The sequence below is a fragment of the Pectinophora gossypiella genome, chromosome 6, assembly GCF_024362695.1.
Source record: "Pectinophora gossypiella chromosome 6, ilPecGoss1.1, whole genome shotgun sequence".
Taxonomy (NCBI): domain Eukaryota; kingdom Metazoa; phylum Arthropoda; class Insecta; order Lepidoptera; family Gelechiidae; genus Pectinophora; species Pectinophora gossypiella.
In genome coordinates this window covers 13,636,665-13,663,812 of record NC_065409.1, presented here as the reverse complement: position 1 = coordinate 13,663,812, position 27,148 = coordinate 13,636,665, and the positions used below count along the sequence as shown (strand labels likewise).

At 35.2% G+C, this 27,148-nt stretch overlaps 2 protein-coding genes across 3 annotated transcripts in view; one reads left to right on the top strand and one right to left on the bottom strand.

Annotated features, from left to right (window-relative positions):
* The window catches only part of LOC126367837 (ras-related protein Rap-1), a 55,461-nt gene extending 42,495 nt beyond the window's left edge, over positions 1-12,966 (top strand). For both annotated transcript variants that reach the window (XM_050011607.1, XM_050011608.1), the window contains 2 exons: positions 7,903-8,025; positions 12,655-12,966. In XM_050011607.1, the coding sequence (XP_049867564.1) occupies positions 7,903-8,025; positions 12,655-12,834 (303 nt within the window). In that variant the 3' untranslated portion in view covers positions 12,835-12,966. The remainder of the gene's footprint in view (positions 1-7,902; positions 8,026-12,654) is intronic.
* The window catches only part of LOC126367736 (uncharacterized), a 558,664-nt gene that overhangs the window by 273,869 nt on the left and 257,647 nt on the right, over positions 1-27,148 (bottom strand). The gene's annotated exons all lie outside the window — the stretch shown is intronic.

The following is a 27,148-nucleotide window of genomic DNA, read 5'->3' as shown; positions in this document are numbered from 1 at the left end:
TGCGAAATATCGTAGATTCCAATAAGTAAAAGTTTACCTTCGTCAAGTTTATCATCATCATCTGTATCTATCATCATTCTGTGTTAATTTGTTTTGCATGTTGTGTGGAATAAACTATATTTGTATTGTATTGTATTGTTTATCAACCAAATATCTATATAATTATTTGGTTGAATAAAAATTTTGACTTTGATTTTGGCGTCAGCTGTAAATAAATGATTTTTATTATTTTGTTCTATTGCAAGTAAGTACACTAGTCTTTTTGTTTTAACAATTATCCTACAAAATATAAAAGCAAATAACTTCAGTTTCAACCCTGTGCGGAGTTTATTCAATTTATTCCGAGGTCCGCTTACCTAACCTGGACAAATTGTCAGTTCCCGCCTGGGTTTTTTGCACAAACAGAGAGGTCTGTGTGCGCTATTTACTTTTAAAGCGGGTAATTTCTAAAACTATTGAACAGATTCGATCTATAATACTACATTCAGGCCATTTAGTGTATGCCATGAAGGTACTATAGGTTAATTAATAAAAAAAAAACTATTTTATCTAAAGCACGGAATTATTCATCTTACTTTAAGATTCAAGTTATACAGCCAGTGATATCTGAACCAAAAAAGGACAGTCGTACAAAGTGATGACAACAATATCTACTTACATAAACACATAAACTACTTGGCCGGATTTCTTTAATCATTTATTCAACGTAATTATCATGGATAAACTTGTTGAAGGTCAATGTAACATTTTTGAATTTACGTCATTTCGCAAGGTGTTATGGCTGAGGAGAAGAAATGACAAGAAACTGCAACAGCAACACATCTTTTAAAAACCAATGAGGATATACATTACAAGTTATTTAATAACTAGAGGAACACATTCAATACCAGACATTTTTATCATTTAGGTAGTCATTAATCTTATAATAAGCTTTTTTACATAAAGTAAGCTTCACGTGAGCTTTAAATTTATTTTCTGACAAATTTAAAATATTATCTGGTATTTTATTGTAAAAACGTATACATAACCCCAAAAAAGATGAATTTAATTTACTTAATCTAGAATTTTGAATAGCAATTTTATGTTTATTTCTTGTATTGTAAGTATGCCTTTCACAGTTTCTCGGAAGGAGAGATAAGTTTTTACGTACATACATAATGTTTTCATATATATATTGACTTGCGACCGTCAGTATATTTATTTCTTTAAACAGCTCCCTCAAAGAGTCCCGACAACGCAGCTTATAAATAGCGCGAACTGCTCTTTTTTGAATGATGAAAATAGTTTCTACATCAGCGGCTCGACCCCACAGCAAAATACCGTAAGACATTATGCTGTGGAAGTAGCTGAAGTAGACAAGTCTAGCAGTGGGTACATCTGTGAGTTGTCGGATCCTTCTGACGGCATATGCTGCTGAACTTAGCTTGCCCGCTAGTGATACAATATGTGGGCCCCATTGAAGTTTTGAATCTACAGTAATTCCTAAGAAAACTGTGTGTTCAACAAAATCTAGTTTCTCGTCGTTAATTTTAATGTTATTATTTACTTTCTTTACGTTTGGTAGAACAAATTTAATACACTTCGTTTTCTTAGCATTTAGAACTAGGTTATTTACTGTAAACCAACTTAGAACCTGCGACACAGCGCTGTTTGCTTCGTCAAATTCCTCTAACTTTCTGTCGATTTTAAATATAAGAGAAGTGTCATCCGCGAACAGCACAATGTCAGCTTGGTTCTGTACTACATAAGGTAAATCATTTATGTACACTAAAAAAAGAAAAGGACCTAAAATGGATCCTTGAGGAACTCCCATTTGAACATGAGAGCCCGAAGAAGTTGTACTATTGATTTGTACCTTTTGTATCCTACCACCTAGATATGAATTTAACAAACTGAGAGCTCCATTATTTAGTCCATAGTGCCTCAATTTCAAAAGCAAGGTCTCGTGATCCACGCAGTCGAACGCCTTAGATAAGTCACAGAATACTCCTACGGCATTCTGCGACTTCTCCCAAGCATCGAAAATGTGTCGAACAAATGTCACACTCGCGTCTGTTGTAGACCGACCCTTAGTAAAACCAAACTGCTGGCTGTGGAGTAAGTTATTTAAATTAAAATGACATAGCAGTTGGTCGAGAATAATTTTCTCGAAAATTTTACTAAGTACTGGTAGAATAGAAACCGGTCTATAATTCGTGGGGTCTGATTTTGTGCCCGATTTAAAAAGAGGTATAACTTTACTGATTTTCATTAAATTTGGAAAAGTGCCATTTTCAACACTCATATTAAAGATGTAAGCTAGATATGGTGCTAAGATATCAATAACAGAGCTCATCAATTTGACAGACAATCCCCATAAATCTTTCGAGGTTTTAAGTTTCAGCTGTTTGAATACTTTAACAATACTACTCGGATCAACGCGTTTAAAATCAAATAATTCAGTGCAAGCAGTAACATTACTTTTTAATAATATATCAGCTTGAACAGGAGAGGACCTGAGAGATTCTGTAGTTTTTACAGGGATGTTCGTGAAGAATTTATCAAAAACTTCAGCTACATCTTTATCTTGTTTTACTAACCCAGTGCCCGATTCTATATTGTATTCTAATTCACGCGGTTTAGAAGCCTTTGTTTCACTATTTATTACTTGCCAAACTGCCTTTATTTTATTATCCGCGGTCTTTATTTTACTACTAATATGCATCTGTTTGGCTGTATAACACACTCTTCGAAATATTTTAGAATAATTTTTGACGTAGCTTTTGAAACTATCAGCGTGTGTATACGTTTTTTCCTCATATAAAGAATAAAGAGTATTTCTACTTTTGCGAATGCCTACGGTAGCCCAGTCACTGAACTTGAATGATTGACTGTTGGTAACTACCTTTTGAGGAAAATTATTTTCAAATTCTTTATGGATAATAGTGAAGAAATCCCTGTAAAAATCGTCAGGATTGTCTGTATCAAAGTTTGGACAAGGTAAGTTACTAATAAGACTATTTCGATATTTCTCTATCCGATTATCAGTGATGGGTCGAGTACTAAATTTAATTTTTTGCACATTTTTAAGTACTGGAAAACTAACCAACTGCCCACTGTGATCAGACTTAAAACAGTTAAGGATACTGTTATCTTGGAAATCACAATTGCAAAAAATGTTATCTAAACATGAGGCAGTTGTTTCTGTAATTCTAGTTGGCTCCATAAATATATTAACAAGGTTAAAAGATGTAAACAAACTTAGAAATCTAGTTGTAATTGAATCTACTTCATATAAATCAACGTTAAAATCTCCACACACTATAATAGATTTATTACTTTTGGATATGACCTTCAGTACATTTTCCATCACTGATTCAAAAACTGTGAAGTTAGCACTGTATGGGGGTCTGTATACGGCCACAACAATATGTTTCTCTGTTTCTATACATGAAATCTCCATAGTGCCCTCTATCGAAAGTCCAGTAATATATTTGCGTTCTTTATATTTTAAACTATTTCTGATAAAAATAAGGGAGCCACCACGTATTTTGATCTTTCGACAGAAAGCGCTAGCCAAATGATAATTTTCAAAACCGAATAACAATTCATAATCCTTAAACCAATGCTCAGTAATACATAAAATGTCAATAAAAAATGTCTCTAAAAATAATTCTATGTCCAATTCTTTGCCAGAGAAGCCTTGAATATTTTGGTGAACTAGTTTTAATATTCCAAGCTTCTCTTTTGTCTTATTGTCTAGTTTAAAGATGAAGTACCATTCGTGGTACATGGCTGACTACCGTCAATAAAAGGTTTTGTACTGTAGAAGACAGTACAGTCAATAAGTTTACTGCCTGGTCTGGCAGAAATGTCTGTAATATAAAAAACTAGTACTGAACATATAATTTTTTTAAAGTACTTAGATAGATATATTCTATCTGTCGTTATTAAACAATTTTGAATAAACTTATTCAAATCTAAATAAATAATATTACTGTGATGACAGGTTCTGTTGTAAAGGTGTTGGTTGAGAGAAAATATATAATTATTTTCCTCACTAGCTAATGAATTTGAGTATGGAAACGAACAAATAATTAAGTTTCCACACTCAACAGTCATTAGCGACCTATGATACTTAGTTAACTGCTGTTTTGTGAGCCCTGTACTATTGCCTACTAAAAGAATAACGGTAGTGTTCGCATCATATTTACACTGGAATAGTTTTGTGATGATTTGTGAATATGACGCGCCATCCTATTCTATCTATCAATTAGCATTTTGTTTTAAAGTCGTAACGCCTACAGTCCTTTTAAAATCCAAACTCCATTGTTTTACCATAATTTATAGATAAGATAAGAAATAAAACTAGTAAGTATCTTTAATTCTGTATCAATTGCATTTTTTTAACGTGACTTATTGTAGGTCCCGGTGGGGACATATCACAAAGAAACACTTTGTGATCCCTACTTTGGTTAAGACATTACAGGCTGATCACCTGATTGTCCAAAAAGTAAGATGATCCATGTTATAACATCGTGAGGAAACCCACATTCTCAAGAAATTCATTTTCGGAGATATGCGACCTAACCTGTATTGAGCTGGTTTTCCCTTCGCGGGTCGGAAGGTCAGACAGGCAGACGCTTCTGTAAAAAAACCGGACCTGTCAAATTTTCAGGTTAGAAGAGCGGACACTGTGAGAAACGGGATAATGCTAGACAGATAATGATGATGAACAATTAAGATCCATATGAATGAAAGCAAGCTTCTCGCAAGCGGAAAGCTAGTAAGAAAATAATACAACTCTCCAAGCCTAACTCGGCAAAATGCATAGCGTATTGGCATTGAGAACAAGTTTATCGGAACTATATAGAGAGGAAATGTTAGTTGAAGTGTACAGTACGACTGTACAACATCCGACACTAACAGTCGTGAAGTAGGGTCGGGTTGTAAGTAGTATACAGTTGTACATTTGAACTAACAGAACCTGAGACTGTTAACAAAGGTAAAGCTGTTTATTGGGAAAACTATAAATAAAAAAGGGATGAATAATAAATCTACTGTAATCCTAAAGTTTATGAAACGTTTGTTGCATGTGGATGAAGCAAGTGTCGTGTACCATACATAATCATGTAAGGTCACGAATTATCTGAATTCTGAATCACATTCCAAAACTGAAATGTACAAATCGATTACTCACTCAAGTAAAAATAAAATCGATATGATGCATTTTAATTATTATTATGAATTTGATTATTTAAATTCGAGAACTGATTACAGTTCAAGACAGCAAGAGAAGCGTATTAGGGTCGAAGCAAAAGAATTCCATACCTTCTGCTCACCCCGGTGGGAAATAGGCAGATATTATGGATATTATAAATAATAGAGATAAAGCTTTCAATAGACAACAAACAACTTATAGTAATAATTATTAAAAATAAACAAAAAATAAATTATGGCACAAATCTGCACACAATGAGTACAAAAGATCAAACTTAAAACATTTTTTCCAGGCAACTGCTAACAGGAAGCCATACCTACATAGCTAAGGTACGGTGCAACACAAATCGGGTTAGAATCGGGGAAATAATAGTAATAACTACATATAATAGGTATAATCATCTCTCTAGCATTATCCCGTTTCCACAGAGTACGCTTACCTAACCTGAAGATTTGACAGGACCGGTTTTTTACAGAAGCGATTGTCTGTCTGACCTTCTAACCCACGAAGGGAAAACCAGCCCAATACAAGTTAGGTCACATACCTCCGAAACGCATTTTCGGGTATGTGGGTTTCCTCACGATGTTTTCCTTTACCATTGAGCACATGATAATAATTTATATTATATTATGTCACCGTAAAATTGTAAATAACGTTAGATTATAATCTATCTCGCTATATAAATTATAATCTACCGAAAAATAATACGTTAAATTGTAAGCAATATGATACGATTCATAATTATTCGACAGTTCACAATCTCGCGAGATTCGAATAGATTATAATCTAACGTTATTTACAATTTTACGGTGACATATATATCCAAACATGAATTTGAACTTGTGACCTTAAGTAAGAGTCAAGCGTACTTCCAACTGGGCTACAACGGCTAGGTAACTAACTTTAATAGGTTAATTAACTATATTAGGTTACCTTAATAGTAGATCTACAAAACTAGTTAATATACTTAGAATTTACAATGAAATACAAGTTCATAGAAGTTAATTGAGGTAGAAGTTTAGGCTATACTACCAAGTATCCTAGCAGCTGAAGTTGTGTAGATAGTTATCTAAAGTTAGCTTCAGTGTATGAATCAATTTATCTTGTCAAATTTCAGTGGTATCGTGAATACCGGAGAATATTACAAACTCCAAACCACCACGAGAGCTCAACTTAAATTACAAGGTTAATGGAGTGTATTCAATATAAGATATGAAAGCTTTATGTAAATAAAACTAAACTGAAACAGCTCGGACTTATAAACAAAATAATCAACCAAGAAACGGTGAAAGAATAACATAATGATTTTGAAGCCAATAAATTTGATCGGGTCAAGTGAATAATCAGAATTCAGCGAATAAAAACGCCACAATTTTCTCTTATATTATTATATATTATCCTTATATCGCGTGGTATTAAATTTAAATCTTGCTCGGTACTTTAAATCATTTATTTCATCAGCCTTTCGAATTTACAATTGTAATTGTTTATTAGAATTCCTTTTCTAAAGAATCATTTGAATAAATATAAATTATGAGAATGAAAGCACGAGTTGAGCCAACAAAACAGGCGAGTCATAAAACAACTTAATTACTCTTAAATCTTTAGAAATCTATTGTTCTAAAATAAATCTTTATAATTTTCTAGGCCAAGTCTTAGGTATTTTAATTATAATTGCAAATAACTTTATTTATTTATAAATTAATTTAATTTTAATTTCATAACTCTGAATGTAGCCAGCTGTTTATTTATGATAAGTCGAAGAAAGAGATAGAGTTACTTTAAGGACTATCAAATATAAATAATTATGTTTGTATCTATCAGAATTGGCAAAAAAATTATTATTATATTTATTCATATTAATTTATTTATTTATTGAGGATATCCAACAGGTAATTTTCGTCAATGTCGTCATCAACTAAAGTAAAGAAATACAAAGAAAAGCCTACACTTTCCTAGTATTTCTCGGAATTACGACACGTAGCTGTTACAGATAAAGTTTTTTTATACAGAGTGTTAGTGACATCGTAACGAAAACTTTGAGGGGTGATTGAGGCCATGATTCTGAGATGATATCAAGTGGAATTATCCGTCGCAAAAGTATGGTTTTGAAAATAATTAAAAAAAAACACAAAAGTTTTCAGAAATATTCAGACCGAAAATTCCACTTGATATCAACTCAGAGTCATGGTCTGAACCATCCCCCTCAGTATTCGTTACGGTGTCACTAACACCCATACCTACTTGTATGGCTACCGTATGTACTTGTGTGGGGTGTAAGTGACATCGTAACGAATACTGAGGGGGATGATTCAGCTGATTATTCTGAGTTAATATCAAGTGGAGTTTTTCATCGCAAAAGTATAGAATTGAAAATAATTAAAAAAAACTAAAAAAAAATGTGAATTTTGCGACGAAAAATTTCACTTGATATTAACTCAGAATCATGGCCTGAATCATCCCCCTGAGTATTCGTTACGATGTCACTAACACCCTGTATAGTAATTATTTAATTCCCCTGAAAATAAAAACCTACTCACTATGTAAGTTTTCGTGGAATTTATTATCTTACGCACAAGATACCATTTAATTTTTACTCAGTTTTACAGTATCTATTTCGAATTCCATTTCATGCAACATAAAGTTCTAAAGACGACCCTTTGTCAGTATCCTGTAAAGTTAGTTAAGGATTGTGTTCGCAGGTGGAGTTCCACACGACAGAGTCTGTGGTGACAGTGGACTGGGAGAACGGGTTCGTAGAGGCATCAGCTAAGGACAACATCAACGTATCGCAGATATTCAAGGAGCTCCTCGTACAGGCTAAGGTAATTTAATATAATACATACATATTATGACAATAAGACACGAATGTATTTGTAGTTGCGGCTTCAAAATACATCCCGCTCAGGGACGGTACGACGACCCTATTACTTTAGCCATAGAAGCGACCAATCAGCTCTCGACACCAAACACTTTAGAACCCCGATACCGACCCCGCCGCGCCGGCATGGTCGGCGATTTCCCTCATGGATCTAGATTTCCACTAGGATCGATTAATTCTTTCAAATATTCTTCCTGTCAAACAACGCCCTGAGCCGAGGTTCGCGCCCAACTGGGCACTCTCAGGCCTGCTGTCTTAAATTTTGTACCAGGTGAGAGCCCTCAGCGCTTCCCATTTGTCCGGCCAAGTAGTAGTATTAAAAATATCATAAAATGAAGGTACAAGGAAAGAGATGAAACCTACATCTTAAATCATAACTTACTTAAACGCTAGCAGCTTACATTAATTGTTACACAAGTCTTTAACCTAAATGTAACTCTTGCTTGTACAAATAAAGAGGCTCAATTATCTGTAAAACTGTAGTCACCTAGACTTAAGGACGTCGCGGCTCATTCCCAACACAAGTATCTTATTACTTTCCGAGAAGACCTGTTCAGTAATTGTAACTGATTTACAGAGGAAGGGGAAGACCACGAAGAGCTTACATGGAACTGATTAATGAGGTGTCATATAGTGTAAGGAAGTGAAGGAATTTGCCTTTGATATACAAGAGTGCAGAATGCTACACCGACAAGAGCGGGGCGCTAAAATTAATGATGTTGACGTACACATATATAAGTTCACGCTTATTTCCCATTGGGGTGCGGAGATCTCGGAATTCCCCTTGCACACCATTTTTTTGTTTCTTCCTCATCTCCCTAGCGGTAGTATTCACCGCATAAGAGATGGCTAAAATAATTTATTTCTGACATTACAAAATGTTACTTTGCCATTATTAACTTTGCCCAAGATTAATGCTTTTCCTGCCTTTTTTAATTGTATTTTTACCTCTTTCTATATTTGGTTTCTTTTTCATTTACTTACTCGCTACCTTGGACCCTGAAGTGAGTCGTAGGCTGCTTTTTATAACCTTGTGATGATTTTCTTCAAAAAATATCTTTCACAATTTCGGCTTTTAGTCATAAAAGCAGTTTAGACAAAATAAAAATGACACCCTTTATTGCTTATCTAACCATTAAATGAAATGAAAATGCCATTGAAACTAGAATATACTGACAAAATGCTATGAAAACGTCTCAAATTCCCTAAGTCTTTCTTTTTTAATGCTGACAAAACTGCCAAGGACTGAAATAGCTTATGCTAAATTGGCCATTAAAGTGGCGTATTTTTGTTCAAACACTGCGATCCCCTAGACCTACTTTAATTTGGTATTCATGAACGAATTAGAATGCCTTCTTTTCTTCTGTCATGTAGGTTGTGAGGGCAATGAGCGACCTCACCAACGCTGATGTCAAGGTTGTTGTTGAGCTATCATAGATCGAGAATATTTTAAAGAAAGGCCATGTCAAGAGTACTCTATCGGCCAGCATACGTGAGGTTTTTGATGAGAGTGGAAAAGCGAGTGGTGTGTCAGGATCATAGTAAGTGGAATTCTGTAGTCTCTGCCTACCCCAACGCTAAATAGGCGTGATTTGACTACGGAATTCCACTTACTATGATCCTGACACACCACTCGCTTTTCCACTCTCATCAAAAACCTCACGTATGCTGGCGTATATTTATATATATGTATATATATATATACATAAATATATACATATGTATATATATATATAAATATGTGTAGTGGCTTGTAACAATAACAATTTAATCAAAGTTCTAAATCGACTGTCATCCCTAATCGTTCAGAGCCATGAAGATATTAATGATCTTACCCAAAGTTATTACATGTAATCAAACTTTATAATAGGTATTGTTATAAAACATTCAACATTATACGTGCAGAAAAAGAAAGAGATGGGTATAGCAAAACAATAAAGCGAGAAAGAGATACCAGTATTGTAAGATGTTCATATAAAGATACTGGTTTATTAAACATTATTTAAGGAAACTAACAGCAAGTTCTGATCTTCCAAGCGACATTATTGTGCTAAAGAATCGGTAGTGACCAATGGAAACCTTATAATACAAGATGCGAGACCTCGGTTCTTCCCATTGTTCGGCCTAGTGAGGTAAAAGATGATAATACAGAAACTGGAACGTTAGAAAATGAAATTTGAGTACACTTTTATCACTGAATTTAAGAAATGAAAAACTGTCCGTATTTCCAACGAATGAAGATCCGAAATAAAAGAAAAATAAATATTGCAAGTATAGATGTCTACATATTTATTTTTCAAATATCACAGAATCCTTGAAATCAATTTGGACGGCTAAACATTCTTATCAAAAGCTTTATCTCAAAGGACTTTTCGAGACCGTAATTTCTTCCCAGCGAAATCCCGCATTGAAACACTGTTTTTAATATGGCTACCAAATAGAAACTGCTGAAGAAAAAGGTTCATCGTCCTTTTATCCTGCAAATACTAGTGACTTGCCCTGGCTTCCTTCACCTTCTACCAGATATACTTCTTTTCATTCAACTTGAATCTTTCTTCAAAAGTGAAGCATCTACATGTTTGCTTTGCTAAATATACTCACATGCTTAGGTTGTGTAAATAAGTAGACAACATAACATAAGGTCACGACTATATCCCAATTGAGGTGGTCAGAGATATATCTATTGCAAGATGAACTAAGTACCCACGCCTCATCGAGCTTTCTGTCAGACCAACGTCAAAGGTGGTGAGCCGTCGCCATTTAAAAAGTCGAACCAACTGTGTTACTGAACACTGCTCAGAAGATAAATGAATTATTCATAGGTGCAAATTTGATACCGGGTTTCGAACCGGAACCAAAACGTAATTTTGTTTTAGTTTTGACAGTTTTATAATTAACATTTCTGTTCGGCAGTCGTGTAAATCTACTAAAACGTGTTTGCTGTAACGAGCTGATAGGTCACTTGTGAAGCTAAAGCACTGGCTATAATAAAACATACATCAAACAGCATCACGCCTGTCTCCCCAAAGGGGTAGGCAGAAGTGTATAAGTATAGAAATACGCGCACTCCTCGCCAGCTATATCTGAGTCCCATATAATAGGAGGCGAGTCTATTGTCATTCACCGAGCACACATCCTGGAAATCACGCGATATCAATTATAAGTTCCAACGTTCAAACTCATAAAGTCGAATTCAGTGGTTTAAAGCTCGAGCTGGGATTCGAATTTAGAACACTACGATGCCCACGCGTTCTCCGATCAGGGCCTTTATGGATTTTAACTTTAATACGGATTGTTCAATACATGAACATAAATATTGAAAGTGTATAACAACTTTTTATTTTTATAGTTTTAAAATGGTAACTTTTGTATTTTTGTAATGTGGCAACATTGCCATTTGTTTTTGCTCTCTTCTGGACAATGTCCGACTTTAAATTAATAATTTCAATAGTGAAACCCATATTTCCAATGTTCCTTTGTTTTATTTACTAACACGGATTTTAGTGACTTATGCTATAACAATAGTTATTATGTGTAAATTTCCATTTCTATCTTAAAGCAATAAAGAGTATACAAACAAACTGGCGTCAGATGAAAATGTAATATCGATGAAGCCTTTTAAAAACGTTTATTGGTGTTCAGGATTAGCGCGTTTGAAGAGAAATACATCGTCTGGCGAACTTTTCATTATACCATGTAAGAATTGAAGACTTTTGGGAAAAGGATCTACTCAATGGTTACTTTGAGAGTTAGGCGACTAAGCCGGTATAATACGATTGAGATTTCCTCTGAGCCGGTACAACCACTTGACTCAACTCGTTGTAAATACTTCAAACCAATATTGAGTATTATGAAGGAATTTTCTTTCAGTACTTTTTCTAATACGTGTATTTGAACTTTTCCTTTAATAAATAAAAATATTTTCAAAGGTTGAAGCAGTTCTTTTACGTTTACAATATTTACGTTACGTTTTACGGTAGGCTTACTTGCTTTGTGATCAGAAAACTGTTTCCCTTCTTTGAATAACTTTCCCTAACTTAAACTTAAAATCACAATTTTACTTAAGTACCTGACATTTTTACCTAAGTTAGATCATAGAATAAGGAATAATACTACGTGTAGAACGGCAACTTTCCGCTCCCCACCCGCGTCTGAGCTAAGTTTACCTCATCCCCTTCGGTCTTAGTCTGCAATCGTATGGGCGTTAGACGTCACACACAAAGATGCGCGTGTCCAATGACGTCAATGTGTAGTGTCTGTGTAAAACGAGGATTTTTGTATGAAGTGTCCGGTGTGTGGTTAGTTACGTAAAGTTATCATAATAGCAGCCACTCGTCTTGATTGTTATAAATTGGTTGTTATTGTGTTAATTTAGCGCTGTCCTCATTTACAAGACTCCTCTCTTACAATAGCATTCTTACCTTTAACTCAATGATGTGGAATGATACATGGAACACTATCAGTTTTTAAAGTTCCCAAGACTGCCTTCATTTTTCATCATTAACGATGCCTGAAATGCCTCCTCATTTTAATAAAATTGAAATAGTAGCCTAAATTAACCCCCCATTTACAGGTAAAATACAACCTATCACCCGCGCTGCGTCGCCGGCGGCGGCAGTCGCTGCCTACAGGGCCACAGGGCCCCTCCACCCCCTCCCACCAGTCGCACGTACCGTCGCCTGCGCAGCTCGCGCACCTACAGCAGATCAGGGAACGACACAGCAGCAAACGCAACTCCTGTGTCATCTCTTAGGCCGTTGTGTTGTAAGTTCGCGTTGAAGGTGAATCTGAAGCGTGGTTTGTTCTTCTTTTGTTTATTTGTGTATAATAACGGTGCTTTGTTTCTGTATGTACCTATGTAGAAACTGAATAAATGTTTTCTTGTGTGTTCAAATAGGTTTCCACAACCGCATGTTGACACACCTAACTAACCCAGCCTTTACAATAAATGAATGTCCTACCGACTCTAATTAGTCTTTAAACACGTATATTTAGGTCTTATTAAAAATCACGCTTCATATTTATCTCCAACTTTACAAGTACCTTTGTCTACTAGCATAATTTAAATATACAAGTTTTCACTTCAATAACACTTTTGTATACAGTTTAACGTTATTCAAATAATGTAAGTATGTATACTTTCAAACAGTGTAAGAACTTTTTATTGTGAATTGGAAGGGATTAGCATCAGTGTGATATTAATATTAGCCTTAGGCGCAGTTTGTATTATGGTCGTGGGGTGATACCACTTGTGATAGTTTCCGACCCTTATCTATGTTATTATCACACCCCATGTTTGAAGATACGAACTGATTTCCGTTACAGTCTATCTCTGAGTTGAGCCTTATGAGAATAACCCCATTAACTCCCTTGACAACCAATGTTTCACCATTTTCTCTGACATAGAAGGCCCCTAACTAACCTGGATAGTTCAGAGTAACTAATAAGTAGTTCTATAAGAATTGTCACTAATTTAGGAGCCACGCTTTTGTCGGTGTAGCATTCTCCATGCTACTTTTTAGGGAAAAATAGGGCAGTAGTTTCCCTCTTGCCTTTCGCCCCGCAGTACTCTATCTGACGCGAGTGGGATGGCGCCCAGAGTAGTCTATTTCCAAGCCGCACTAGGACTCCTGTCCTCCGCCTCTGCATAGTACTGACAGTTACTGCTGCCCTCCGTCAGGTTCCAGGTTACAGTCCCTGCGACTTGCCCCTTCCATCCTGCAGCGTTTAACCGACGGCTCTCATCTCCGCCTCTGTAACCGTTGAGGCCTTCTTTCTGGGCAAGGGTTCGACATTATACCCCGTAGGTCTGTAAAACACAAACAAACAGACTTATAATTAAATTAAAATAATGATAGGTAGCGGAAATTTAAAATAAGTGGATTCACCCCACAGCAAAGATAGGAGCGAGGTACGTTATTCCATTAATTATAATTTTGTAGGTGTTTAGACTATTATTGAGCGTAATTAATAATTATAATCCGTGAAAGTTTATCCGCAAATTCTGATTCCGTAGTAAGAATTTATAAATGTTTTACTGAAGAATAGGTTTCATAATATACCAGTCACTTGAATATATTTAAATATAAGGAACAATGTGAAATAACAAATTAATTTCTTTACTACAGGTTTATCAATTAAAGAAAAATATTTATATTATGAATTGAATATTTAATCAATTACGAAATAAAATCAATTTTGTATGAAAGAGTAGAGTGAGAGAAATTAAGTTCTATTAAGCTTTGTAAATAGCCGTTGCAAATGAAAACAGATCAGGATTCTTCGAATCGTACGCGCTGTCAGAATTTTTAGTTTTGTATGGAATTATAATCACTATTTCAAAACATTTATGATCGAAATCAAACACCGAACATCGCACACTGGATAAAGTCCATAAATAAACAAAACCTTACCTGTTCTGTGATACTGATTATAATTCCGTACAAAACTGAAAATGTTGACTCTACTTTTATCATAATTAGGGATTCTAAAAATCGAACTGGTTTTATAATTTCCAAGCTTAAAGTTTAAATGGACAAAGAAATAAGGCTTTGTGCCAGGTCTACCTGAAATCACAAATGCTGGTTTTATACAGCATTTCATAAATATATAAGTTATTATTCGGCTGTAAATATACTGTGTGAACGACATCACACTATTAGACAGGCGATAAAGAGTAAAAGTGATTTCTTCAACATCCATATTCATTACTAGCATATTATGCAGCTTAATTTTAAATGTACCAATAATGTACTCATTGGACAATTTACGAAAATATCTCATTACCGAATCCTTTCACCACGATCGCAAGTCAGAATTTCAAAAGGTCAAGGGATTATGCCATTTTTATCCGACTACCAAAGGAGGAGGATAATATTTTGAAATAATCTGTCTCTTACTTCAAAAACATAGGACTATCACACACGCCCACAGCCCCATTTTAACCCCTTAGGGGTGAAGCTGTAAAATTCGTTCTTAGAGAATGTCTACACTTACCTGCCAAATGTCAAGTTTATAGGTGTTATAGTTTCTGAGATTTTCTGATTAATCAGTGAGTAGTATTTCGCCTTTATATACTTACAGAGTGTTTATGACACCGTATCGAATATTGAGGGAGATGATTCAGCTCATGGTTCTGAGGTAATATAATCAAGTGTAAATTTGTGTGTGATTTTGTGTGTATGTATATTTTTATGTGCTTTTTAAAATTATTTTCAATTCTAACGAAAACTTTGGAGGATGATTCAAACCATGATTCTGAGTGAAATTTCCTGCCGGAAAATTCAGGAAAGGTTTCCTTTTTAAATATTTTCAATTTCATACTTTTGCGAACCGAGAATCATAGTCTGAATCGTCCCTAAAAGTTTTGTTACGGTGTTACTAACAGCCTGTATTTAAAAGATTACAGCTCCCAAAATAAAACATGAAATCGGTGTAATATTTCAATCACCTGTAGCTTCATGATAATGATCGTTACAGGCAGGTTAGGATCATTACTTTTCCAAACTTCCCTACTTACCCTACTTACCCTCTCGAGCTTATTCGTACCAGAATCCGAAATAAACATTTAGAAGTCATCCCATTCGGTATTAGTACCTCATTAATCTAACCAGAGGCCATTTGGGCTCACCCTTGTTTATCAGCAAAGTACTTTTGTAGTAACAATCTGTTTAGAAGTCACATTTCGTAATGAAATAAACAAACATACATGCATACACACAGGCAGAGACACGAGCTAAGTACCCACACTACACCGACCTATCTTTCAGACCAACGTGATCGGTGGTGAGCCGTATCGCCGTCTATAATGGTCGACCTACACACAACAGACGCATAATGGATAGAGTTCGTAAAATTATTTGCGTATCGTGATTTTTCGAGTACCTATGACACGGCATTATAACAGTCATAATAATCTAACATTGTAACATAGGTATTATATAGATAAAAGTTTCACAACATAACATAAATTCACGACAATATCAGCGGCACATCCATCGCAAGATGGAATAAAGCTGAATTCCAAACAGTTTTTACCATAATTGTACTATATATAGAAATCGCGTTCGGGGAGTCGCTGTCAACGCCATAATTGGAACTAAGTACCCACATCTCACCGAGGAAATATAAAAGAAAAAAGTCTCAACTCAACTGTTCTATTTTTAAAAGATGCTACAGAAATAAGACCAAGAAGCACTTATCCGTCTTTAGCATTCATAAATAGTTTGAAGCAGACGCTAAAGCAACAAAGATATTAAGCCGCTGCTGTTTCCCTTTGTATAAAAACTAAGAAAAATGTAGAAAAGTAAGTGCTCATTACTTTCCTTTGTATTCCTCTTGTGACAACAAATTGTGGCTTATCTGAGTGGAGCAGGAGAACGCACTCATACCTACACTGGAAGATAAGGAGTATTAATATAAAGTAATAATATAGTAAGTCGTAGATTAAACGTGTATCTCCAATTTGGTCCATGTACGTCATTCTAGAAAAAAAAAACAAAAGACTACAAAAGTTTAAAATAATATTCATCGCTTCAAAAAATATAACGAGGAGACTGGCAATTGTAAACAATTCAATTCAATGTAGGTCAACTATCAAGTAACCCACGAATATTTACTCAATTTTGTTCCCAGTTAACACTGAAGAGTTTGCCGTCAGTGGTTGAACTTCAATATGTATTTGTGAACGAGTGAACAAAGGAATAGAAAAGTCGATGGTTTTCAACCACTGAAATTTCAAATTTTTACCACTAAAGTTCAATAAAGTTAGGTTAGGTTATGTCCGTTTGCCGATAGAATTTATAAAACACGTTCGTAAAATCTTCTTTTATGTTCTTTTCTTTAGCAAAATATTATAAATTAAGTGTAATTTACATGACATTACACTTAATTTATACTACATTTATTTACACTACGTTTTTATATAATTTATATTGTCAAGTAGATCGTATGATACTTATTTATGCAAGTTTTCCATGATCGGATTTGTAGCTCAAATATTAAGACAGGTTATGATATCTGAGTGAGACAAGCCTACAATAAGTAAAGCAAAAACAAGGAAAATAATAAAAATCAATATATGATATTTAATTTTGTTATTATATAAATGCGAAATACCACTCAGTGTCAAATTTTTCATGAGTCCCTTTTAGGAGGTAAGGACTTATCCAGACGGAATTTTGCGAAATTCTACTCCCAAGTGGTTGAAAGTTTGTACGAAACTTTGCTTAAATTTTATTATCGTGTGATTTTGCAGAAGTCGTGAATGAACAGCTAGTTTAGGTACTTACTTATATAATAATTTATAAAGGCAATTTGATAACAAAAGGGAATACATCTGTTGGACCCTTACAAGCAACTTACTCCATAAACGCGTGCCCCCAACAACCGCAAAGGGAGAAGAGCGTTGAATTATTAAGGTCTAGCTAGATTGATGATCGTGATATGTGTACTATTGGTTGTATTTACTTAATAAGAACTTTAACAGGCAAGAAGCATAGTTACTGGATGTTGTCGAGAAAAAACTGGTAACAAATAACTGATAAAAATAAGACTATCGCATCTCCCACTTATTTCATCATCATCATCCCCCTACTCCGCTTCCCTAACCTGAATATTTGAGAGGTCCGGTTTTTTACAGAAACAACTGCCTGTCTGACCTTCCAACCCGCGAAGGGAAAATCAGGCCAATACAGGTTAGGTCACATTACTCCGAAACACATACACACACACACACACAGAGAGAGAGAGAGACACGTTACATCACCACATATTACATTTATGTGTAAATTTATGTGTTAAGTATATTAGTTGCGTAATACCAGTAAGTAAAGAGTTGTCTCAATATTCCCTAAACTTATAACTCCCTACATTTATATTCTTCCCAATAAAAAATATTATAATCATTTTATACCAAACAAACGCAAGTGCACCGCCTCCGTAAACAAGCCTTTACTATCACGGAGCTTTTACCTCTGTAATAATATTTTTTTTATATATTCCAAGCTTAACGTTTTTCGCTAATCGGAAACAATGTGAGGAAGTGATAATTTCCATTTATATAAATTCTGAATAAGGATTAACGCGAGGAAGGCCGGCCGTTATTATAATACGTGCGGAATACACCATTCCCTACTTCCAAGCCTTCAGATAAATTATTTTCTGGACCCTGCATCTGAGGGGTCCAGTTATAAATGAGAGGTCTATTACAAATCGTAAAGGTGTGAGTGAGACGGCAATAAAATTGAGTTAGGCCAATTAATTCGTAGTGATTGGAACCTTTGCCCGTTTTCCTCTTTGCAATTTGTCCAATCAGTTCGATATTATTTGCGGTAAATTGTGACTGTTCGATTGAAAAGATACCTTTGTAAGTTGGGCTTGAATGATATTGAATTAAGGACATTATATCTGAATGATGAATAATGTATCTACTACCTTCTTATGCGATAAGTTGATCAACTGTCACCATTCGGTTCATCAATGGACAAAAATCGAACAGGCTACATGTTAACTTGTGGTTGAGATTTGCAATGACTTTTGTAAATGTTGGCTGTGGTGTGGTGCTCCCCGGACAGACCACAATTCGTTACACAAGTTCTAATTATATCAAAGTAAAATGTACATTGGTTGTATAATAAATTATCATGAAAATTACATTGTTTTCTGGATTAATGAGGGACTCTCTCTCTCTCTCTCTCTCTCTCCTTGGCATTTATTATTCCCATCTAATGGTGGGGTTTGCCTTCTTCGTCTTTCTCTTCCAATTTGCTCTATCGGACGTGTTGTTCTCGGATACATTGCACAAGCACAGGTACTTTTTAACCACATTCGCCCATCTTATTTTCCGTGACGCCTGGAAAGCCCCTTATTGACTAAAATACATTTAACTACAGCGTTTCATGTCTAAACTTGCTACGGAATTCCTTGTCACGAGACACGGCGTCATTATTAATGTTCCCAACTAAACCACACTTAATTAACTTGCGGTATTCTGGTAATGTAATAACACAACACTGAATTGCCTGTTATTTGACCAGCATTCTTGTGTATCCAATAAAATAAACATTTAACTAGTCCTCATTTGTCCGGCCAAGTATTTAATTTGCGGCAAATCTACAATAACGTCAAAAAGGTCACACTGTGCAAGTGTACTGCCTAATAGTGTACAAAAAAAATATGTGTTTTTTTATAATGAGGCATGGGCTAATCTCTGAACAGTAGTCAGGGGTATATCCAGCGCTAGTACCAACACCTCACCGAGCTTTGTGTTAGACCAACGTGATAGGTTCAACGTATCGCCGTCTATAAAGGTCGCGCCAACTGTATTAGTGAAAATTTCACTTAATATAAATTAATAACTCACTGGTGCAAGTCCGGATTTGGGTGCCAGAACAATATTATTATAAAAATGTTGACGTCATTACCGAGAGTAAGAGTGAATTCATGTTGTTTAAGACAAAAGGCAAAGGACCAGACTGTATTCCACCTCTTACTCTAAATGGTGTACAATTGAGACGTGTTCAACAGTTTAAGTACCTTGGCCATATAGTGACAGAGGATTTGTGTGATAGTATAGACATAGAGAGGGAGCGTAGAGGGTTGTCTGTGCGTGGGAACGTGGTGGCTCATAGATTTGCTCGGTGTACTGCTGAAGTCAAAATTACGCTTTTTAAAGCATACTGTCAGACATTCTACACGAGCAGTCTGTGGGCCAACTTCACACAGAAAGCTTACAACTCTCTGCGCGTCCAATATAATAATGCGTTTAGGGCTCTGTTCCGACTTCCCCGGTACTGTAGTGCGTCTAGCATGTTTGCTGATGCTAGCGTGGACGATTTTTATGCAATTATGCGTAAAAAGGTTGCGTCATTATTATATCGAGTGCGGGGGAGCGGGAATAGTATCCTAAGGATGCTTGGGGACAGATGGGACTCTGCTCTGCTCGGTAGGTTCATCGAACTACATGTCACTAAAGGTCGGTGAGGCTACCGAGTGGTGCCGGTCCCACTAACCTAAATGTTTGTTTGTTTTATATAATTCTTGCCTACCTAGTATAATGATAATTGCTAACATAGTTTTAAGGGTATTGTTACTAACACTCTATGGACTTAAGTTGTCTGAAAATAAACAATTTTTTTTTTTTTTATTACATACCTATTGATACTTACTACAATAGTATGGCTACATGATGACCTTATTGTTGACCTGACTTATTGTAGATTTGGCATTAAGTAGTAGGCCGGACAAATGGGGAGACCTGAGGGAAAAAACATAGTAAGCGCGTGAAGTTACAGTGGATTAGCGACTTTACCGACAGGTCGCTTACGTGGACAATTAATTGCCTTTTCACTAACGTGAAATTTCGATCATGTTCACTGATTCCTTGCCGCTGTTGCGGTGATTTGATCCATATTTATTATAGCTATGGAAACCCGACACCAATGAGGGACACCAATGAGGGACTGACTACGTTTCCTAATAACAATATAGATGGAGCTGTTTATCGTTGTCTTCGTTTAACCTTCTAATTTCATGGATTCCAGACATGCATCTTTTATCTTTGTTTGAATGATGACCAAAGATGATAATATTTATTACACCCAGGCACAACACGACTTCCACCAATTATCTACTCGTAATTCTGATCAAAATAAAAAGAAGCAAATATAGATAACAATATAATCCTATACAAATCCGATACAAATATTTATCCATCCATTACATTATATTTTTGAATAACTATGTACAGGCATGAGCAGTATAATGTACCCACTTTAGGACTCTGTCGCACTAACATATTTGACTTTTAGTGAGACTTACAGTTCAATTTGCCAAAAAAGTTAATGTGACATGGTACCAAAGTGTATACATATTAATGCTCGTGACCGTAGAAAATAGGTTAGTATCACGTCAAGTGGGTACAACGCTATCTATATTTTTTTAGGAGAACGTAGCTTGGAAAGTCCAAACCTATGTATTTCTATTTATGATATGCTTCCGATTGTAGACGCTTATATTTTCAAATATTCATTCCATATAAAAGGTGTGACTTTATAATAAATAATTATGTATAAATACATTAGTTAAGTACGTATGAAAGTTTCCAAAATGTCTTAGACAATTAATAGGTTAAGTGAAATTATTAAGTAAATGAAAGAATTTAGTGAGTCGTATGTTTAAGAGAAAATACAAATAATTCCTTTCCTAATCATTTTTTCAACTATAAAGAAATATATTAATGTTTGTAAGATTGATGTCTTTTTAAAAACGCAATAACGTTCATCTGTTGCTATAAAAGTATATAGTAAAAGCGTGTATTTAGTTAAGTGTGAATAAATAGGGTGTAATAATATGTCTTGGAGTGTTTGAGAGAGCTGCTATGCAGTTTTGTGCTTATAATAAAATATGTGGTAGTGGATCTAAATATAAAATTGAAATGTCAAAGGCTATTTATTACACCCTTTTTTAAGCTGGCAGCACATTGTTAGCCGTATAACCCACGCGTGAAATAAACGGCGATTGATTGAATATGAGAGAAATGTACGAGTTTATAAATGACGTCACGCGTCGACAAGCGCACTCAGACGGCGCGACACGTGTCTCCACGCCTCGCCACGTTTGCCTCATTAAGGCAAACAACATACTTGACATTGTGTTTATTGTACAATAAAATGTCTCTCATATCTTTTGAACTTTGCTGCAATTCGTTTATAGACGGAAATCAAATAAATAATTATATTTCTATTAGTCCGGTTTAGTCCGGCCAGCGGCAAATCTACAATAAGTCACGTCAAAAAAAATATTAGTCCGGTTAAAATTTAAAGTAATGTCAATAGGTAGGCACAGACATTTTTTTGTAGACTCCGTGACTTATTGTTAATTTGCCTCAGATGGCTATAACTTGGCCGGAAAGGTATTCCAACCTATTATGGGCACTGTTACAGCAAGTCTTCCCTAAAATGAGGATACTGCGTCGTTAAGCCGTTGGTCCCGGTCACTACTTACTGATGTAAGTATATAGTCGTTACTTGACTCATGTTAGGGGCCTTAGCTGCTCAACAATAACCCTGACACCAGGGTTGATGAGGTTGGTATTCCACCTCACAACGCACACGATAACAAGAAGAGACTGCGCGCTACTATCACAAATAACAACTCAATTTATTTTATATCGTAACTAACGGTAAACTAAGTCTTTATTTTATTGATCTTACATCAAAGTAAATGTTCTTGTTCAGTGACATTTAATTGACAATTTGTTGAACCTGAAAATATGGAGTTACAAAGTGATCGTAGGAAATATAAAAGAGAAATAAAGTAAAGAGAAGTACAACTAGCGATCCGTGCCTACACGAGGCAAGGCGAGTGTAACGAGGTATTACAAGCCTATTTATCGGTATATCTGAACGCAACTTGTAACTGAATCCTTATATGTCCTGTGCCAAATCCGACCTTAGTATCACGGACACGTATCATAACCCCTTAGCCTTTTTAAAGAAGCGACGGGAAAACTAGCCCAATGCCCACACAATGTTTTCCTTCACCGCTGAGCACGTGATAATAATTTATGATCCAATCATGAATTCGAAAACATACTCGATAATCAGTGATTTGGCGTTTGCTGGATACCTGCGAACTCAAAGTGAGAGGCAAGCGTAGCACTCCCAATAAATAATTAAATATGAAACTATGGGTTTGTTATTTTATTAAGTTATGTCAATCCTGTACATTTTTACCGACTTCAAAAAAGGAGGAGGTCAATTCGACCGTATATTTTTTTATGTTAGTTCGCGGATAACTTCGTCGTTTATGAACCGATTTTGATAATTCTTATTTGATGTAATACGCGATACTACCCTTCACATCTCGAGTTGTCCAAAGAGAGACATTCACAAGCTATATAATCTAAAAAACGATACGGCGATACTACAATACGCCGCGTTATTATTGCAAATGTCAAATTATGTAGCCGCAACCAAAGAACCTGGCGGATAAGCCCTTCTTCCACGTGGTCAAACTGGGTAGTCAAACTTATTTGTCAAACAGGAACAATTTCTCCCGATGGTCAAACTTTTTCGGATAACAATGTGTCGCCAACTTAACTTTTTAATTATAAATACAAAAAAATAAACCTGTCCATTATCTAGAATGTAATCTACCCTACCTCTGGTATATCTAACTCATATTATATTTGAAGTACCTATATAAATACATAATTAAAAGTAAGTAACAAATCTATCGAACATTAACAGTAGGTACTTATTTTAGACAGACTATTTCTGATTGAATATTTTAAATTTGTGGATGTGCCTTTATTTAAATTAAAAAAAAAATAGTCTTCTTAGTTCTATTGAAATGTATTACCTAAATAAAATAGAACTTGGTAAAGATATAAATATATTTTATTAATTGTTGTGTAGCTAAGTATATTTATTTCATGAATTTAGTAACTCTTAATAGGCTTAGAGATCTACTTATCAAGAAAATTACTTCCGATTGCTTTGACCGTATAAAAAGAGTCTGTGAGCACCACAAGTGAACACTATATAAATTGATAAGTAGAATAATGTCCATAGCGATTTTTAATAAAATAATAATTTATTGTGTCCTATATCTGTTAAGTTTAAGTAGAAAAGTATAAAAAGTCTAATTAAGTTTCCAACATTTAGGAAATGAGTAGATGAATTATAGTTCCTTGTGTAAGATTTGCCTATCGTTTGTTCAGTATATTTTTGAAGAAAACTGTATAATTATAAGAACAATATAATAGTTAATAATATATTAAAGGAATTTAAAGTTGTTTCCTGTGTGTTTCAATAGTAAAGTTCTTACATAATTACGTATACATGTATTGTCTATTTTATTCTATTCGCAAGGTTATAAGGGTGCATTTACATTGACACTTACAATCATAAGTATTCAACTTAATGAAAAGAAAACAAAGTCTCAAATTAAAAAAGGGTTGTAGCGCTAGTAATCGTGACATGAGAAACTAATATCTTTTTAAACACTTTAATAAATTAAAACAAATATATTTTACTAGTCGCGACGTCATAGCGACGTGGAAATTCGTGTTGACATCGCAGTGAACGTTGCAAATCGCAACGGGCCACGTCGGCGGCACCGTGAGTTACCACGTTGACGGCACCACGCCAGCGCCGTCGTGACGTGGACATGTTCTATTTACCTATCTATCTACATAATATTTTGTAAAATGTGCTACATTTCTTGTTACTTATTCGCTTTGTGTGCAATGGATTTAAATAGTAGTGTCTATGTGAATGCATTCCAGAAATGGCATTGAAGCACTGAGGGATTTGAGAAATGTAGTGTAAATTTCCCCAAAAATAATATTATTATATTACTTTTTATATATAACAGAACCATGTCTAAACAGGTATTTACATTTGTACCGATGTAATAATATTGTGTCTTTGAATAAACATACTTACTTCTGGTAAAATTGTGTCATTTCACACACTTTCTGTTTATGTTTATCTACTCTTCGACCTAGTTAGAGGACGCCGCCACCGGCGCTACGTTGCGACGACGGAACTACCAAAGAATGGAATTCTGTCTATACGTCATTGTTCCGAGATACAAATAATGTGTAGGTATTCAAGACAAGAGTGACTAGGCACTTTTTGAGTTTGCTTACACAAGCTTAGATCACATCCCTGGGATCGGGGTGAAACGCACTCAAATTAACTTTTTAATTTAAAAGAAAACTACGACCTTGTAGATACTTCGAAAATATTTCATTTAAAATGTCTTTCCCCTATTTTCATTGGGCGATAAAATTTTAAAATAATTATCCATTAAAACAAACATACTTACTTACCTAATTTCCGCTCAGTGATAGAAAGTAGTGATCACCAAAGTACCTTCTTATAAGTATACATGAGTCTGTATTTCCAACTCAATTTCCTTCACTGGAAATAACAAATTTCTCAGAATCTCCCGTTTAACATTTACTGTCTTACAGTATCACGATAGTCCTAATTTATATTCCTAATAGTGAGGACCTAACTGCTTCATATCCTTAATATAATATAACATAAGTAGCCCAATTATTTTGAGATCATTTCATCATTTATTATCCAAACATGAATTCGAAAACAAGTTCCAGAACTATTGGTTTAGGCCTCTTCTGAATTCGAACCTGTGACCTCAAAGTAAGAGGCAAGCGTTCTACCCACTGGGCTACCACGGCTCCAATGTTGACGGTACTTTTATTATGTTAAACAAATTTAACACACGATACACGTTACGCAGATTAGTCTTGCTGGAGAAGGTCTTTTTTTTGACGTGACTTATTGTAGATTAGCCGCAGATGGCATTAACTAGTTGGCCGGACAAATGGGGAGCGCTGAAAGGCTCTCACGCGGTACAACGTTTAAGGCAACAGGTCTGAGGGTGCCCAGTTGGGCGCGAACCTCGGGTCAGGGCGTCGTCTGAGAGAAAAAATATTTGAAAGAATTAATCGACCCTAGCGCTGATTGAGGGAAATCGTCGACCACGCCGGCGGTGTCAGTATCGGGGTCCTGAGGTGGTACGTCCCACTGTTCGTGCCACCGATGATGACATTGCCGAAGTCACTTTGTGAGACTGTCCTTTTTTGGCTAACATTATAATATCTATGGGCTAAGCACATCATCATATCCCTAGCATTATCCAGTTTTTTCACAGGCGTCCGGGTACCTAACCTGAAGATTTGACAGGTGAGGTTTTTTTACAGAAGCGACTAGCACATAGCAGGCTGAATCGCATGATGATTCTGAACTTCGAAAGGCACGTGATCATCCATGCTACCAACCCAAGCACCTTTATTAACCCACAGCGGAGCACCGTGGTGGAGTATGCTCCATACCCCTGCAGATTGATTGAGGAAACGCCTGTGCCCAGCAGTAGGACGCGGGCTGTTGATACGTCTATGTTATGTTATAGTAATGAACTTAAGAAAACTGTGATTTAAGATAGAGCACGCTTATCTAAGATAGATCGATCATGAGACTATGCATACTTAACTAACACCAGCGAATTTGCACGCTAATCGCAACTACTCTGTAATTAAATAATCAGTGAACTTTTGACTTAAGCTTTAAGTCAATAAGTTAACGGTCGGGGTAATCGGTACCGATTAAACGATTAAATAAACTATCTTTCGATTACAAACTTTCTCCTATAGCTCTGTTACCAATTCTAAAATCATCATCATCTCCCTAGCGTTGTCCCGTTTTTACAGGGCCCGCTTACCTAACCTGAAGGTTTGACAGGTCCGGTTTTTTTACAGAAGCAACTGCCTGTCTGACTTTCCAACCCGTGAAGGGAAAACCAACCCCATACAGTTAGATCACATACATCCGAAACGCATTTCTCGGGAATGTGGATTTCCCTCACGACGTTTTCCTTCACCGCTAAGCACGTCATAATAGTTTATGATCCAAACATGAATTCAAAAAACACTGGTTTAGTCCCGCACTGGGATTCAAACCTGTGAAGTTAGAGTCAAGCGTTCTTCCAACTGGGCTACCACGGCACAATCAATCAATCAAATTTATCAATTATTATTGACAATTAATTATTTATTTATTAATGAATTTTTTTTTTTTATTAGATATCTAAAATTAATATTTTATAATATTATTATATAATAATATTTTCTAAATAAATAAACAACTAAAATAATCGATTTCTAATGCTTAGTGAATCTTTTTATATTAATTTTAGATAAAAAGGATTATTTATGTATAAGATACCTACGTAACAACTTTTATTTATCATAACTTTTATTTATTGGAATTTATTATTACGTACATCTTTAGTTGCCTGTGGCCTGGTGACCCTATAACACTATACATTCTTAAACCCTAATAAATAAAGTTTCAAACGCTTAATAATTCGTATTTTTTATTTTATACATAGATTTATTTAAGTGTGAGGAATTAAATTCATTTTTATTTTATTTATTTTGATAATAATCTTATTATTTATCTAAATATCACGTGGTGCGTGCCCTATTACATGGGACTTAAACATAGCTGGGAAGGAGTTGGTATGTATTTAAA